General features: G+C 48.0%; 1 protein-coding gene across 1 annotated transcript; it reads right to left on the reverse strand.

Moving 5' to 3' along the window:
- Positions 1-1,022: 1,022 nt before the first annotated feature.
- On the reverse strand, positions 1,023-16,435 carry TMEM268 (transmembrane protein 268). Its single transcript, XM_054284506.1, has 9 exons — positions 16,374-16,435; positions 14,770-14,885; positions 12,643-12,752; positions 9,971-10,078; positions 8,099-8,248; positions 7,028-7,138; positions 4,706-4,783; positions 3,058-3,243; positions 1,023-1,274 (listed from the first exon to the last, which is right to left on the reverse strand). Exons 1-9 carry the CDS (start codon positions 16,433-16,435, stop codon positions 1,119-1,121), a joined length of 1,077 nt encoding a protein of 358 aa, XP_054140481.1. The 3' UTR covers positions 1,023-1,118.
- Positions 16,436-17,282: the final 847 nt, after the last annotated feature.

The raw sequence follows: 17,282 nt of genomic DNA on the forward strand, positions 1-17,282 counted from the left end.
CTCTGGTCACCTGGCCCAGCTGTAGTGGGTGTGCAGCACTGTGGAAATGAGTCTGGTCAGTGAGAGAGAAAGCCAGAGATGCTTTCCCATGAATTGGTCTGGGAAGTTTTAGTGAGGCAGAGAGAAAAAGAAAGGTAAACAAATGATAAACTATCTGCAGGTGTTGTTTTCAACAAGTTGTTTTCCTCCTAAGATGTTTTACCAAAGGGTGTCTTCTTAATTAGCCAATCAAGTGAAATGTGTTGATTAAATGACCAATCAGGTCCCCCTGTATCCAACCAGGGTATAAAAGAAGAGGTTCCAATAAAATCAGGGCTTCTGCCCTCTCAGCCTTCTGACCTGGAGTCTGTGTCTGTTGTAACAGGACATGAAATGAAGGCCATGCATGCTGAAACTTCTAAGGTAAAAAGAACAAAGTTTATTTATTGACTTTGATATATATAGAATTTCAAAAGTGACCCTGTATTGGAGGATAAAATTGTTACATCTCTAACACCACTGGTTAAAGTAACAGTCTATCAAATATCTCCTTTTCTAGAAAAGAATACAGAAACAATCGTTATTTACATAAAAGTGTGTGAGAAACTCCATTACAAAAATGTAACCATCAGAAGACTTAGAAGAACAGGGTGACATGTGTGTGTCATTCCTTGTTGAGTTTGTGAGGGTCCCCAGGATGAGGTGAGAGATGAGAATCTGACTCCATGTTCTCAGAAAGCTGATTTATTATTTTATGATATTATATTAAAAGAAATTGTATACTAAAACTATACTAAATAAATAGAAAGGAGACATCAGAAGGCTGGAAAAGAATGGATAATGAAAACCTGTGACTGACCAGAGTCCTGACACACCTGGACTGGGACTGGCCATTAATTAAAAACAATTCTCACAATTCTTCAATCAAAGATGCACCTGTTGGGAAGCATCCTCCAGACCCCAATCCAAGCAATCAGATAATTATTGTTTACATTTCTTTTCTGAGGCTTCTCAGGAGAAGAGTCCTGGGGAAGAGATTTTTCAGAAAATATCATGGTGATAGTGGATGAGAAGCTCCATTACAAGAATGTAACCATCAGAAAGCTTAGAAGAGCAGGGTGACGTGTGTCATTCCTGGCTCAGGAGCAGAGCAGCGTGCTCTGGATGAACTGGCAGAGGCAGGGCACGCTGCTGTGGCCCAGGTGTCCCCCGGGGCTGGCCCGGGGCAGCCGGCCTGTCACCAGGAGCCGCACGTAGCACGCGCTGAACAGCACCAGGAGCTGCTGGGCCATGGCCTGCAGGGAGCAAGAGACCTGTTAGAGCAGCTGTGTCACTGTGCCCCATGGTTTATTGGGTGGGGGGTCACTGAGATGAGCGGTGGGAAATGACCCTGGCTCATCCCAGGCTGCAAGGGCTGAGGAAGGAGGACTGGCTGTTCTCTGCTTCCCCTTTAGCTTGGGGTTTTGTCTTATCCCAGACCAGCCTGGCTTCAAACCAGCCACTGGTTTAAAATGTGGAATTCAGGTTTACAAATGTGGAATTCAGGTTTTTCAGGGTTTCCTCCTCCTCATGGCTTCAAACAATCCCCTCGTTTTAAACCAGGCTTCAAACCGGAATTCAGGTTCACAAATGTGGAATTCGGGTTTTTCAGGGTTTCCCCCTCCTCGTAGCTCCAAAAGCAGCCACTGGTTTTAAACCTGGCTTCAAACCAGCCACTGGTTTTAAACCAGCCATTAGTTTAAAATGTGCAATTCAGGTTCACAAATGTGGAATTCAGGTTTTTCAGGGTTTCCTCCTCCTCCTGACTTCAAACCAGCCACTGGTTTAAAAGATGGAATTCAAGTTTACAAATGTGGAATTCAGGTTTTTCAGGATTTCCTCCTCCTGCTTTCAAACCAGCCACTGATTTAAAATGTGGAATTCAGGTTCACAAATGGGGAATTCATATTTACAAATGTGGCATTCAGATTTTTCAGGGTTTCCTCCTCCTCCTGCCTTCAAATCAGTCACTGGTTTTAAACCAACCATTGGTTGGTTTACAAGTGTGGGATTCAGATTTTTTTCAGGGTTTCCTCCTCCTCCTGGCTTCAGACCAGCCACTGGTTTTAAACCAGGATTAAAACCGACCCTGGGCTGTGTTATTTGGTCCTGGCTGCCCTGAGGGCATCACCTGCCCCAGCTCTGCTCCCTGGGAGCCCAGCCCAGCATCCACAGGGATGGGAGGGGAGGCATGGAGAGATTCCTTCCTTAACCAGCCCCTCCCAGCTGTGCTTTGTGCACTTCAGCCCCCAGCCCTGCCTCCAGGCCCTGGCAGCCCACATCACTCACCTGCAGGGCACACAGGTAAGGGACACTGGGGACAGCCTGGGGACACGGGCAGCTCCTGCCCCAAGCCCTGCATTGGCTGCGGTGGAGGTGGGCAAGGACAGAGAAGTGGCCCAGGTCCCCTTGTGGCCAGCAGTGCTGGCACTCTGTCCCCACAGGGGGTGACACCGAGTCACTGCTGGCCTGCAGGTGGCCCTGGGGACCTGCCCACTCTGTCCCTGCCTCCTCAGGCTTGTTTTGGCCTCTAGACAGCCAGAGAGCTGCAGGGATGTTACCTGCCCTGAATTCACTTAGTGACAGGAAAATAAATCAAAATTATCCCATCCGTGCTGAGCAGGAATCAGGGCACGTTTGTGGCTCAAGCGTGGCACAAGTCTTTGAAGGCACTTTCCATGGAGGAGAGACAAAGGCTGGGCTCATCCATGGCTCAGCTCAGCCTAGGCAGGGCCATCAGGTCCCTGGGGAGAGGTTTTCTTCCAAACAGGACCCTTGGGACCAGCAAGGAAAAGCGCAATCCATGAGTTCCTCAAGGATTATCCCCAGCTGCTCAGAGAGCTTTGAATTCAGGTTTACAAATGTGAAATTCAGGCTTTCTCCTCCTCCTGGCAGCACCAGGGCTGGAGAAGGTCTGTGTGGGCTTCCAGGTGCTTCTGCTGGAGAAAAAGGTGGTGTCCCCCTGGCTGGGATGAGTTTTGGAGCTGAGATGCCTTGGGGGTGATTTGGTGCCTCTGTAAAGGGGATATTTCTCCTCACCTGGGGTGGGCCCTCGGGGATGAGGTGCAGGAGCTCACTGCAGGTCACAGGATCTTTATTCAGGGTCACCCCTCTGGATAAAAGAGGGGATTCTTCACATGGGGCCTCCTCCTCCATCCCCAGCTCGGGCTGAGCTGCCACATCCGTGACCACCCAGAGCTTGTTCAGCCTGTGCCTCAAGCCTGCCTGCAAGAGAAGGAGATTTTGGGGCTCTCCAAAGGCAGGCAGCAGTGTTGTCCTGTGGAGAGCCTTTACAGGGCACCATTTACCCCTGCATAGGTTTATTCCTGGGATTTCCCACCCCAGGCAGCAGTAGTGTCCTGAGCACAGCCTTTATAAGGCACTATTTACCCCTGTATAGTTTTTATTCTTGGGATTTTCCACCCCAGGCAGCAGTGGTTTCTTGAGCACAGCCTTTACCCCTGTATGGATTTAAATCCTAGATTTCCCACCCCAGGCAACAGTAGTGTCCTGTGGAGAGCCTTTACAGGGCACCATTTACACCCTCATGGTTTTTATTCCTGAGCACAGCCTTTACAGGGCACCATTTATCCCTGTATGGTTTTTATTCCTGGGATTTCCCACCCCAGACAGGTGTGGTACCCTGAGCACAGCCTTTACAGGGCACTATTTTTCCCTGCATGGATTTAAATCCTAGGATTTCCCACCCCAGGCAGCAGTGGTGTCCTGTGGAGAACTTTTACAGGGCACCATTTCCTCCTGCATGGACTTATTCCCACCCTAGGCAGCAGTGCTGTCCTGAGGACAGAGTTTAAAAGGTAATTTTTTTTCTTTTTTTGCACATTTTTCACTCCTAGGATTTCCCATGCCATGGGCTGTGCCCAGCACTTGGAGCTGGGTGTCCCTGCCATGGCCTGGCTGCCCTCAGTGACAGTGGCTGCTCCCAGCACCACAGGCACAGCCTGGCATGGAGAATCCTGTCTTTAAAAACAGAGTTCTCTCATCCCCTGGGTGAATCCAGGAATTTCTGTCCCTCCCTGAGCTGCAGCTTCCAGGGAGACGAGCAGCCTGGAGATTTCAGGGCTCTCACCCCACAAAAGCAATTCAGTGGATATTTACACACCCACAGAGAGCAAAACATTTTCTGAAGGCCAAGAGGACAAAATGTTTATATAATTAACTCAATGCAGCAATTCCTGCTCCTCCAGGCTATCCCACTTTTTCCAGGAGGACAGCTCAAGGTGGCAGCTGTTCCAAGGTGTGCCACATGCTTCCAAAATTTGCCTTTCATTCCTGATGACCTTCCATCATTAAAGCTGCATTGTTAATTTTCCAGACACGCACATTCCATGGGGTCTGGACAAATTCCTGCTGAAATGGGCAGGGACAGGTGCACTTCATTCACCTCCCAGTGCACAGCAGGGCACTCAAACACTCATTTGTCCTTACCCACCTCCACCCCAGGCCAAAACAAGCCCGAGGAGGCAGGGACAGAGGGGCAGGTCCCCAGGGCCACCTGCAGGCCAGCAGTGACTCGGTGTCACCCCCTGTGGGGACAGTGTGCCAGCACTGCTGGCCACAAGGGGACCTGGGCCACTTCTCTGTCCTTGCTCACCTCCACCGCAGCCAATGCAGGGCTTGGGGCAGGAGCTGCCCGTGTCCCCAGGCTGTCCCCAGTGTCCCTTACCTGTGTGCCCTGCAGGTGAGTGATGTGGGCTGCCAGGGCCTGGAGGCAGGGCTGGGGGCTGAAGTGCACAAAGCACAGCTGGGAGGGGCTGGTTAAGGAAGGAATCTCTCTGTGCCTCCCCTCCCATCCCTGTGGATGCTGGGCTGGGCTCCCAGGGAGCAGAGCTGGGGCAGGTGATGCCCTCAGGGCAGCCAGGACCCAAATAACACAGCCTAGTGGCTGGTTTGAAGCCATGATGGTAGGAAGGATGAAAGTTTGACAAGAAAGTCTCACAGATATGTCTGCTTAGCAGAAAGACTTTTAAATGTTGAGTTTGATGAAGGAATAGAGATGGAAGCAAGTTTTGATATAGAAGAAAAGAATTGCTGAGCCAGTCTCACTGGATAACCAAGGAGGCAAAGGGTGCGTTAGTTAGAAGAGGTTTTTATGGCTTAGAGCAAAGGATAAACCCACCCCAAACAAGATGATGTTTTTACCAAGCAGAAAGAGAGCACAGGCAAACAAGTTAGCAAAGCTGCAAGTAGAAAAATGGTCTCAGAATTTTCCACTGCAAGAAAACTGAAAAACAACTTCTAGCTTAAACTGTAATGTACTGACTTTTAGCGATTGGAGAGCAGTAACATGAACATGGTAATTACAGTAGTTATGACAGGCTATAGATAATAGTTAAGGTATAGATTGGTTCTGCTCTATGAAGATGCTCAGCAAAGAAAAGTATAGAATGCATTGTAACCTAAATTAAAGGGTCTCCAGGCCTGCCTGCAGCTGGAGCCAACAGCTGTAGGCACAGCTCTGTCACCCACGATCCTGGACTGCTGTAACCTCTTGGATGGCATAAACTGCATTTTGGAGAGCTGCCTGGAGTCCCACATCCCTCATTTCAGCTCTTACACCATGAGGAGGAGGAAACCCTGAAAAACCCAAATTCCATATTTGTAAACCTGAATTCCACGTTTTGAACCAGTGGCTGGTTTGAAGCCAGGCTGGTCTGGGCTAAGACAAAACCCCAAGCTAATGGAGAAGCAAAGAGCAGCCAGTTCTCCTCCCTCAGCCCCTGCAGCCTGGGATGAGCCAGGGTCATTTCCATTGCTCATCTCAGTGACCCCACACCCTCAGCTGCCCTAAACCCCTTCCTGCTGTCTCTCCTTTGTTTCTAGGGATTCACTCCACTGATTTTTCACAAAATTGCCCATTCTCTGTGCTGCTCTGAGGACACTTTTGAGTAGAATTTTCCAAGAGCAGCGTGTTGGGGATGTGAGTCCTGCCAGCTCTGAGGCAGCCAGAGCTCTGTCCTTGTGCATCTGCTGCACCTGCCAGCAGCACAGGGATGCAGGAAAAATGCAAAATCCAGAGGGTTAAAATGGATCTGACATTGGAGCAGACAGAGCCATTGTAAATCTCTGGGTTATTTGCTGCTCTCAGGCAGTTTTGGGACAGGTAGGTCGAGGTGAAGGCTCCCTGGATTAGTCCTCTAATGGACCATGCTGTCCTGAATAAATGTTGAATTCAGGTTTGCAAATGTGGAAATCAGGTTTACAAATGTGGAATTCTGGTTTACAAATGTGGAATTCACGTTTTTCAGGGTTTCCTCCTTCTCCTGAATGATTTTGCCCTCCTGCAGTGTTCCCTGTCCCTCTCCCTGCTTCACACCAGCTTCCCTCTCCATTTGTATTTCAAGCCTCTCTCTCTGTCTCTCTCACCTTCCTTTAACACCTTCATGGAGCCTTAAAACTCTCTTCATTCCCCTAAATCCCTGTCTAGTCCAGAAAAATCCTCTCTGAAAAGGAGCAAATGAGCCCAAGGTTTTGTTTGTCTCCATGTAAGAATTTTTGGGGGACTGTTTGGTTTTCTCCCTCTTGGTTTTGGGGTTTTTTTTAGCAGTTTTTCAGTTTTTGTTTGGTTTTTTTGGTTTGGTTTTGGGGTTTTTTGGGGTTTTTTGCCATAGGAACTTTGCTCTCCCTCTGCCTATAGGCAGAATCATCAGTGTCACGTAATTATAACACATTTTTAGGAATAATTGTCTGCCCTAATGAATCCCACTTCAATCCTTTAGACTCATTATTTCCAATCACCTTTGGGCATATCTCAATCCCCACTTACAGGAGAAATAAAAACATCCCAGTTCCTCATACCATCCCTTAGGAGACAAAGCAGATCCTAGGAATGGCATCCTCTGGATCACAGCATCAATAATAATTGATGTTGTGATAAATTGATACAGATAATTGATATAATTGAAAAATGTCTCCAGCAGGAGGAATTTATCCAGGAGGGATCTGACCAATTCCCACTAATTCCCTGACCAATTCCCACCAAGGATACTTGTAGGATGTTGTGTGGCCCATCCAGGACATCTGTAATCCCCAGGATTATGCTGTGTTTGATAAAGATTTCATTGACAGCTGCCAGCCTCACATCTGTGTTCACGTTTAGCTGTTAAAGAATGCAAGCAAAAATAACACAATCCATAGCAAAACTGCAGCTGGATAATCCCAAATACAGCAGCTCTGAAAGGAGAACAATGGGATTGATTTCCAGTGTCATGTTTTCCCTTTCACCCCCCAGCAATCTCCTTTCCCGAACCTCTTTGAACTCCCACATTTGCCTGGTCTCCTCTTGGAAGAATAATTTGCTCCAAATTCTCCTCTGGATTTTGAATCAAGATTTTCCAATATTATTCTTCAGCCAAAGAAATGGTGCCAGTGATGCCAGAGGCAGCAGGGAGTGCAAGGAGGAATCACCAGGAGCAGGGCAGGAGCCAGAGCTGCTGTGGGAGCACAATCCACACTCTGCAAGGGTTGCTCTGCCGGGTAACGCTGCTGTGGCCTCTCAGTGCTCAAAGAAGATCCAGGAGAGCTGGAGAGGGACTGGGGACAAGGGATGGAGGGACAGGACACAGGGAATGGCTCCCACTGCCAGAGGGCAGGGATGGATGGGATATTGGGAATTGGGAATTGTTCCCTGGCAGGGTGGGCAGGCCCTGGCACAGGGTGCCCAGAGCAGCTGTGGCTGCCCCTGGATCCCTGGCAGTGCCCAAGGCCAGGCTGGGCAGGGCTGGGAGCACCTGGGACAGTGGGAGGTGTCCCTGCCATGGCAGGGGTGGCACTGGATGAGCTTCAAGGTCCTTTTTAACCCAAACCAGCTTGGGATTCTCTAACCCTCTCATCTCCAGCAGCAGGAGGTCTGGGCCAGCCTGAGCAGCTCCAACCCTTCCCTCTCAAGCATTCCATCCCCTCCCTTGGCTGCAGAACATCCCTTGCCTTCCCTGAGTGCTGTAAAATTGTTCCCTCCTCCCTGGATCATTGTATTCTCTACCTGCAGCCAGGAAATGCCCCAGCAGGAAGAATCCTGCTCTCTTTTCTCCACATTCCCACTCCAGAAGCCTCCTCTCACCTTCCTGTGGTGCCCATCAATGACCAGGATCACCAGGACAGTGAGAGCCAGGGCCACCAGTGTCACCAGTACGCCAGCCCCCCAGGAGTGGCCCAGGGAACACAGCTGGAGGGTGGAGTAAAGGTTTGTCCAGAGAGAGATGTAGAATACCTGGGGGAAAATAGAGAGGCTGGTGAGAGTCACAAACCCATGAAAGTGAGAAAAGTCACAGGAAGAAAGAAATAACAGTTCTTTCTCCCTTATAAATTAGGTCCCATGAGATTTTTCACAGGGTGAGAAAGGACAAAATTTCTTTCCAATAATAAATAGAGCAAAGAAAGGATTGGAAGGACTGAGTGAGCTCTAGTTTATTTTAAAAAATCACCACTCACCAAAGACAAAGAGTGAATTATTAATGATGATTCATCCCCAGGAAGGATTTCAACTGAGTTCTTCCATTTAGATGAGGAATGCACTCACTGAGGCATATTGATAATAATTCTCAGAGTGCCTGGATTTAGAAAGTTCCTATTTCAAGGTGGTGCAGAGACCACTCCATTACAGTAATGCTCAACCAGGGGGCACTGACACAGGGTTAAAAGGCTGGGTTAAAGTCAGGGAAAACTGAACTCCTTCACCTCACAGAGCATGAATTTGGGCAGGAGATTGCCTAGGAGCAGGTGTGACATGTAGGACACGGCATCATCTCATACTGACAAAACTCAGGTGCACCAAACCCCTCAAAACTGAACATTGAACATTCCCAGTATCAGTGAAAGGAGAAGATTCATATAATAGCTATCAAAACAAACAAATAAATAAATAAATAATATTTAGGTTTGATCACACCCTCAGCACACTGCAAAGCACCAGCCTCACAGCAGATGCTCATGGTTGGGTCTCTGGAGAAATTTCTTTCACCAGAAGAAGACAAGACCAAAGGTTGACTGATTTGTTTGTATAAATTAGCATCAGGACCAGAATGCCTTCACATCTTTAAAATCAAGTTCTAAACCAAGCCTGTTGTAGGTGCTGTCACCTCAGCAAGTACTGGTCACCCACGGACAGCCTGGGTGGAGACAAGACACCAGACTTTGGTGGGACTTCACCAACAGGGTGGAGAGAGGCCCTGCCCCCCATCTGCAGCAATTCTTTGAGCTGGAATGTTGGAATTCAGGACATCCCTCTGGCTGTCCTGGACTGCTCAAGCCCCTGGCACAGAGCCCAAGACACCTGTGACTTGGATTATGACCCATGGAAACAATTACCAACCTTATATGAGGATCTGCAAGCCACGAAAGTCTAAGTAGAATAATAATTGGTTTGTCACAGGGTGAAAAATAAATTTTTTGGGGTTTTTAGAATGGGACTTCAGGAGGAAAGATGGAGAAATCTGGGCATGTCCAGCCTTTCTCCTTCTTCTTCTTGGCCTCCATCTTCTGCTGTGATGTTGGCACTTTTGGATTGGTTTAAGGTAGAAGCTCACTGTCTAACATAGGTGATAGGTGTTGGGAAGTACCTATATATGTACACATAGTTTTTAGTATAAAAAGATAACACTGCCTCTTACGTGGTCAGTGTGTCTCTGTCTGACCTGCTGAACAGACCTCAGCAGGCCAGAGAAAGAATTTTATAGATAAGAAACAATAAACAACCTTGAGAATGAGAATAGAGGAGTTCTGACTCCTCCTTCAACTGCCAGGCTGGGAAAAGAGACTTTCTAACACATCTCGGGGTCATCCTGACCAGCAGAAGTCCCAACACTGGAATTGCCAAGAGAACCCACCAGGAACGTGTCAGAGCCAGGATTTGCTGCCCAGCCCAGCCCAGCCCTGCTCCCTCCCTGGGCACAAGAACCCGGGTGCCAGGCTGTGCAGCCTGCAGTGCCCTCACCATGGCCATGGCAATCTGGCAGCCCCTGGAGCTGTAGAACAGGTACCGCCTCACTTGGGGGCTCAGCACTCCCTCCTGGATCAGCCTTCTCCATGGATCCATTGGCACCTGCCAGGAACAGACACAGAACCACAGCCAGCCTCCAGCGTGGGCTCCAGCCCCAGCAGAGACAGCTGGGCAAAGCTCCTGGGTGCTGGGGCTCAGTAAAGAAGGATGTTGTGTAAGAGCCTGAGATGAGAGATGGGGGACATCAGGCAGCTCTTCAAAATGTTGTTTATTGTCTACAAAATGCTGTTCATTGTATACAAAATTTTGTTTATTGTATATTACAGCTCTTCAAAAGGCTGTTTATTATATATTACAGCTCTTCAAGATGCTGTTTATTGCATACAAAATGCTGTTTGTTGTATACAAAATTCTGTTTATTGTATATTACAGCTACTCAAAATCCTGTTTATTGTATATTACAGCTCTTAAAAATGCTGTTTACTGTATATTACAGCTCTTCAAAATGCTGTTTATTATATACAAAATGCTGTTTATTGTATATTACAGCTCTTCAAGAGGCTGTTTATTGTATTTTACAGCAGCCATGGGTTGTGGGTAACAGAGCTACACCTAAAGCTGCCAGCTACAGCTGTAGGCAAACCTGAAGCCCCTTTAGTTCTGAATTAAAATAATATATTACATTTTATATTTATATTATGTTTTAATATAAAGGAAATTATATATTAGGAAAAATATATATGTATTATATAAAGAAAATTATATCTTTTTTTCTTTGCTGAGCATCTTAGTACATGCTAATCAATCATCATCATATACAGTACTTTTACTATTACCTATAGCCTATCATAACTATCATTACCATATTACAGTCAATATTACCCAACCACATAAGTTAGCATGGTAGAGTTTAAGGCTAAAGTTGTTCTTCTCTTTTCTTGCAGTGAAAAATTTTTAGACCTTTTTTGTGTGGCAGCAGCTCTCTGGCCACAGAGAGAAACACAAACTTTCCCAGGCCTTTCTGGGGAAGGCTGTGAGAGGATCAGAGAAAAGAATGAGAAACAATTCTTATCTTAACCTGCTGCACCTGTTGTGCACATGTGCAATGTGTTATGGAGATTTGTTTACCAAAGGGTGGTTTCTTAATTAGCCAGTGGTGATGGTGTTTGGATTGGAGGAGCAATTGGGTCCAGGTGTATCATAACTGCCTATAAAAGCAATGGGTTCCTTCATAATGAGATATATAATAAAGAGATTGATCAGCCTTCTATGAATCATGGCGCCAATGCTAATTATTATCCAGCTGGGGGCCACTGAAATGACATTTTTCTATTTGTCACATCTACATGTTTGTTTGCCTGTGATATCTTTCTGCGTTTCCTAAGACCCATTTCTACTTGGTAAAAACTTTTTATTTTGTTTGTGATCAATATATATCCTCTGCTGTAATCATAAAATCTCCTTCCAGCTCAAATTAACCTTTGTTTTTCTGGTTGTCCACTAAGACTGGCTCAGCAATCCTCAATTTAGATGTCTGTTATTCTTCTATATCAAAACTTGCTTCCATCTCTCTTCTGTTCTCAGGTTCTACATTCAGAGACCTTTCTGCCAAGCACACATAGCTCTGAAACTTTCTTGTCAAATTTTCATCTTTCCCAACAATGCAGGACATGTTGTATGGTGCAAAAAAAAAAAAAGGATCCATCCCAGTTTATTTCTCACATCCCCTTTTATAGGGTTTTTTAAGACCATCCCCTGTCTACCCCCAAGTGGTCAGTAACAAGTTGTTATTCTGTATTGATTGGTCACTCAAACCCTCAGTGTGTACATGCAGGAAAAGTTGTTTGTGAGAGATAGTTTTCATTTTTCTATCTAACACTGTAAAAACAGTTTATACAAGTGGCTCATGTTTATCACAGCCCTAGAGCTCTTTCTCAGGGAAAGCAGGTTGTTTTCCACAGTCCTAGAGCTCTTTCTCAGGGCAAACAAGTTGGTTTTCACTGCTGCAGGACTCTGTTCTCACCAAGAGCTGTCAGCTTTCTCATGGCTTGTTGGCTCAAGTCAGGATTTGGTTTGCAGGCCTTTGGCCTGCTGTTTCACTGTGAGAAATGAATTCATAGAACATTTTTAAAGTTTGATAGAAGCTTTATATAGCATGTATAAATTTTATGTGTAAATTTTCTACAAATTCATTTCTCACATTTCACTACCGCTCCTCATGGGGCTCTGCAACCCAAATGTGTGTCCCAGAGCTGCCTCCCACAGGGAGCATCTCCAATCCCACCCACAGAGCTGCCACAGACCCAAAATTGTGTTCCTGCCTCAGCTGCAGTGAGTAAAACCTTCCTGAGAAGGGCAGAGACAGTCACAAGGGAAGAGAATGCCTTTTTGTGATGAAGGACAAGACAAGGAAGATGTTCCAGGGATGCTCTGCCCTATCAGAGTGAATTTTAAGCAAAATTCACTCCCAGTTATCTTGAAAGAGTTTCTTCACAGAGATTTAAACCAAGTTCATCCCAGTTGACTTCCAGCCCACAGGGAATAGACTGAAGTTGGGCTGAAACAAGCAAATCTCAAACCAAAAAAAAACCCCAAAGCCATCTGGGCCGTGGGTGTAAATGCAAATTATGCAAATCCAGCTGGAATTAACTCCCAGGGGAGCTCACCTGGATGCCAAGGGACTGCAGTTTGTCAGCACAAAGGTCCATGTCAAAGGAGGAGCTGGGGCAGGTGCTGTCCATGCTGAGCACCAGCAGCACCTGGCCTTGGGAGGGTTCTGCAAGAGCCCAAAAGAGCCATGAGCACATCACGGGGGGGCTTTATCCCACAGCCAGGCAGCTCCTGGCAAAGGGGAGCCTGGGAACACAAACCACCCTGGTGTGACTTAAACTTGCCCAGAATCCCCTCCTTGGCCATTGCTAAGGAGCTCTGCAAGCAGCCTGAGATCCCCTGGAAGAAAACAGACTGCAGAAAGGGAGGAAACCCCAAAAACATCCCAGGAGTGAGCAGACAGAGATAACATGAGATAACAGATGCTCTGATGTGCAGCAAAACCATGTCCTGCCTCAGCAAGCCCTGATTGGAAGTGTGGAGGAGAAATAGCAGGCCAAAGGCCTACAAACCAAACCCTGACTCAAACAAATTGTTTTCCACAGTCTTAGAGATCTTTCTCGGGGAAAACGAGTTTTGGAATTAGATGGAGCAGGTTCTAACACATTGCTGGTGGGTTCTCTTGGAATTGCCAAGAGAACTCCCAGGGATGTGTTAGAACCAGGATTTGGGTTCTTGTGCCCCATTCCCTCCCTGGGCACAAGAACCCAGTGCCAGGCTGGGCAGCCTGCAGTGCCCTCACCATGGCCATGGCAATCTGGAAGCCCCTGGAGCTGTAGAAAAACCAGTTTTGGCTTTCTCAAAAAACAGTTTTGGCTTTCTCAAAAACCAGTTTTGGCTTTCTGATGGTTTCTCTTGGCTTGAGTCAGGATTTGGTCTGTAGGCCTTTGGCCTGCTGCTTCACCACCACATGGAGGGACAATGGGCTCAGGCTGCTCGGTGGTGCTGAGGCTCACTGCCCTCTTGGAGACCCCCATCACCATAAAAACCAACTAGAGCAATGAATTCAAGTGCTTTCCAGCAATCCCATTGTTTGGAAATGTGGCAGGGAAGTCCTGGAGCACCCCCAGGCCCTCCAGCAGCATGGCTGCAAGTGTAGCTCTGCTCAAGGCTCCTCCAGTGTCAGCTCAGGGCAGGATCACAGATGCATCCTAGACTGAAGTCAGGAACCTAAAGAGTGTGAGGACAGCCTGTCCTAGATTTGAGGAGCAGCACAGGAGAGCTGTGATCTCCAGGCAGCCCATCTGGCACCCACCTAGAGCTTACACAAGCTGTGCTGCAGAGAGAGGAAGAGTTTGGGCCTGAGGAAGTGGCTGAGATCCTGCTTCACTGAAAGGTTTCACCCTAATTTCCTTCCCCTGGGGACACTGAGAGCAAACATGGGGCCCTGCTGGAGGGTGTGGGGGTTGTGAGTGAACAGCCATCCATGGCTCTGCCAGAGGGCTCCAAATCCTATCCAGCCTGGCCTTGGGCACTGCCAGGGATCCAGGGGCAGCCACAGCTACTCTGGGAACCCTGCGCCAGGGCCTCACACCCTCACAGGGGAGAATTCCTTTCTAATCTCCAATCTAAACTCACTCTCTGACAGTGTGAAGCCATTCCTTCTTGTCCTGACACTCCAGGTCCTTGTAAATATTCTCTCTCCATCTTCCCTCTTGGCCCCTTCAGGCCCTGCAAGGCCACCCTGAGGTCCCCCCAAAGCTTCTCCTCTCCAGGTGCACAATCCCAGCTGTCCCAGCCACTCCTCCCAGCAGAGCTGCTCCATCCCCTGATCCCCCTGGTGCCTCCTCTGGATCTCTGCAGCAGCTCCAGCTCCTCCCTGTGCTGGGCCAGGGCTGGGGCAGCTCTGCAGGTGGGGTCTCACCTGAGCACAGGGGCACAATCCCCCCTGCCCTGCTGCCCCCAGCACAGGTCAAGTTTCTCAGCTTCAAAGGTCAAGAGGAGAGGCCTTGCAGGGGCTGCTTGTCTATAGGTTGATTTGTTCATTCCTGTATATCAGGCATTACAAAAAACCCCAAAGCATCTCCATCCCCTTCCCAAACTGCTGAAACATCCACAGTGTTTTGGTACCTTCACAAGTGAGATGCTGTTAAAGAGCATCTTTGGTAAAATCTGTCAGTGGTTATTTTAAGGACACTGAGCTCAGATCTGCCTCTCCCCTTAGCAGTGAGCTGCTCCCTTACCTGGCACCCACTGCAGGGCTCCTTCCTTGAGATCACTCTTGTTGTACAGGAGGGAGGACCCATTTTTCTCAGTTCCACCAGTCTGGCTTTTCTGGGCCATGCTGAAGGTGTTTCTCCTTGAAGGATTCTGTGTTTTCTGGTCAGAAATTCAGCATTTCTCTCTCTAATTCAGCATTTCTCTCTCTCCCTGCTGGGAAGCACCAAGCAGCCCCACAGCAGCTGAGTGGGGAGCAGATTGTGAAACTCTCACTCCCACTGCTGCCTTCCTGCTTCCCATGAGCCAGGAGGCATTTTTTAGCCCTGAAAAGAGAAAAAGAACATCCCAAATCTTGCAGAGACAGCAAATAAAGGATAACAACAGAGACTCTGCTCCTGGGGGATGTTTGGTTTTTGTTGAGAGGTGGAAAAGTTATCCTTAAACATTCCTTAAATTATCCTGACATCCATCAGCATTCACATTTTGCAAGCAATTAGCAAGGAACAGGCAGGCTTTCTCCTTGCCAAGCCTCTTTGCCATCATCTTCAGAAGAACCTGGAGCTGGTGGAAATGCCCCTCCCTGGAAGTGACACAGGGACAGATCCTCACCACAGGATGGGAGAAGTGCAGATGAGGCAGAAAAATGCATCTGCTGAAGGCAGAGTCAAGCAGGAGCTCCCACCCACAGCAGTGAAGCCTTTGAGGGTCTCTGCTTTCCCTTCCCTTCTCCTCTGCTTTCCTCTCCCATCTCCTCTCTTTTCTCTCTCCTCTCTTTTCCTTGTTCTTCACCTCTGCTTTCCCTTCCCCTCTCCTCTGATTTCCCTTCCCCTATCCTCTGCTTTCCCTTCCTTTCTCCTCTCTTTTCCTCTCCTCTCTTTTCCTTTCTCCTCTCTTTTCCATTCTCCTCTCCTCTCTTTTCCATTCTCCTCTCCTCTCTTTTCCTTCCCCTCCCCTCTCCCCAGGGAAGTTCTCCCAGCGGGCACAGTGCCCAAGGTTTTCCAGGTGTTTTTCCCCTGCTGACACAGCTCTCTGACCTCCTGCCAGCACCTGTGGGTGGTTGTTAAACGCTTGGGAGACTCTGGAGTTTACTTTTCAATTACCTTCCACTCCAGCTCTCCAAAACCACCACTTACTTTTTAACCTCTGCTCAAACCAGGAGCCTGTTGGTGTCTCTTGGTGGGAGGAATCCCTCACAGATCTCACCCACTCTCCTTTCCAAAGGGGATTGATTTGTTTCTGAATTTTTTCTATTTTTTTCTGATGGTTGTGGCTGTATTTACCCCCTTGCACAAAGCCAGGACAGTTTCTTGTTGAAAAATGTCAGAAAGGAAACAAAGGCAAGAGAAACAACATGGAAAAAATCATGGAAACACAGGGGGAAAACAGGAAAACACAGGGGAAAACATGGAAACACAGAGGGGAAAAAAACCATGGAAACAGAGGGGAAAAACATGGAAATACAAGGGAAAAACATGGAAATACAAAGGAAAAAAAAAAAACCCAAAGGGCTGAAAACTCCTTTAAAAAGCTGAAACTTATAGCATCCTAAAGAGTCTGAACTTAAAGCATCCCTGAAAACTTAAAGGATCCAAGCAGGGAGTGTGTGCCCACCGGATGGGCACAGCACCTGCTCTTCACCTGCACAGGTGAGGAGAGGTTCCCTGGGCACAGCTCTGCCATGGGGACCATGGGCACCACGTGTCACAGGGCACATCCCAGCACCAAAATCAGACTGGGTTTTCTCACTCCTTTTGCCACCCAACAGAAGGGAGTGTAAAATCAAGACAGAAAAGCCCACAGAAGACAGAAACAAAGAGGAAACTAAAGAAAAAACTAATTAAAAACTGAAGAAAAACCTGGTTAGAACCAACCACCCCATTGCTGCTGCTGGCACATCCATTTGGAGATGAATCCAGGCTCTCTGGCCCAGATGATGAGAATTTGGGGCTTCTGGAGGACAGTCCCCAGGAGGTGACAGTGAGGGTGCAGCGGCCCAGCCATCCCCAGGAGGGAAACAGTCTTCCCCAAGTGCTGGGAGCTCCTCAGCCAATGCAGTTTTGTTTTTACCTCTCAGTTCAGCACAGTTTGGCTGTGTTGCCTTTCCCTGCAGAACTGCCCATTTGGGGATTGGGTCCCCCCAAAGCTCCCTCTGATCCCTCCTGAGGCACCTCGAGGAGCAGCCTCTCCTCTCCTGCACTCCCAGGCTCTGTGTTCTCTACATTTCTTTTTTTTCTTTATGCAATGCCAACACCCCTCTGGTCAATTCACTTCCTTCTTTTTTTGGACACCTCCAAGCCTTCACTAAACAGCAGAGAAACACCCAGCAGGTCCTTCTGCCTCATTCCCAGAGCAGCCAGCAGAGCCTTACCTGGTGCTGGGAATGCAGCTCAGCCTCCTCCTCCTCCTCCCTGTCCTTTAGGTGCCACTGTCCCACTGTGCACTGCACAGGTGCCACACTGTGCCACCCCCAAGCAGGAAGGTGCTGGGTGAGGTCCCTGTGTCCCCTGTGCCTCCTGGAGCAGGGATTTCCCAGCCC

The sequence above is a fragment of the Melozone crissalis genome, unplaced genomic scaffold (genome assembly GCF_028551555.1).
Source record: "Melozone crissalis strain CALT ecotype California unplaced genomic scaffold, PUWL_Pcris_2 ptg000041l_1, whole genome shotgun sequence".
Taxonomy (NCBI): Eukaryota; Metazoa; Chordata; class Aves; order Passeriformes; family Passerellidae; genus Melozone; species Melozone crissalis.

Bases quoted from the DNA above. Each gene is read 5' to 3' on its own strand.
- TMEM268 (XM_054284506.1), bottom strand. From the start codon at position 16,435: ATGGTCCCCATGGCAGAGCTGTGCCCAGGGAACCTCTCCTCACCTGTG. The intron at 14,886-16,373 runs GTGCTGTGCCCA...GAATCCTTCAAG, and splicing joins CCTGTGCAGGTGAAGAGCAG to GAGAAACACCTTCAGCATGG. The intron at 3,244-4,705 runs GTAAGGGACACT...CTTCTCTTGCAG, and splicing joins CTCACCTGCAGGGCACACAG to GCAGGCTTGAGGCACAGGCT.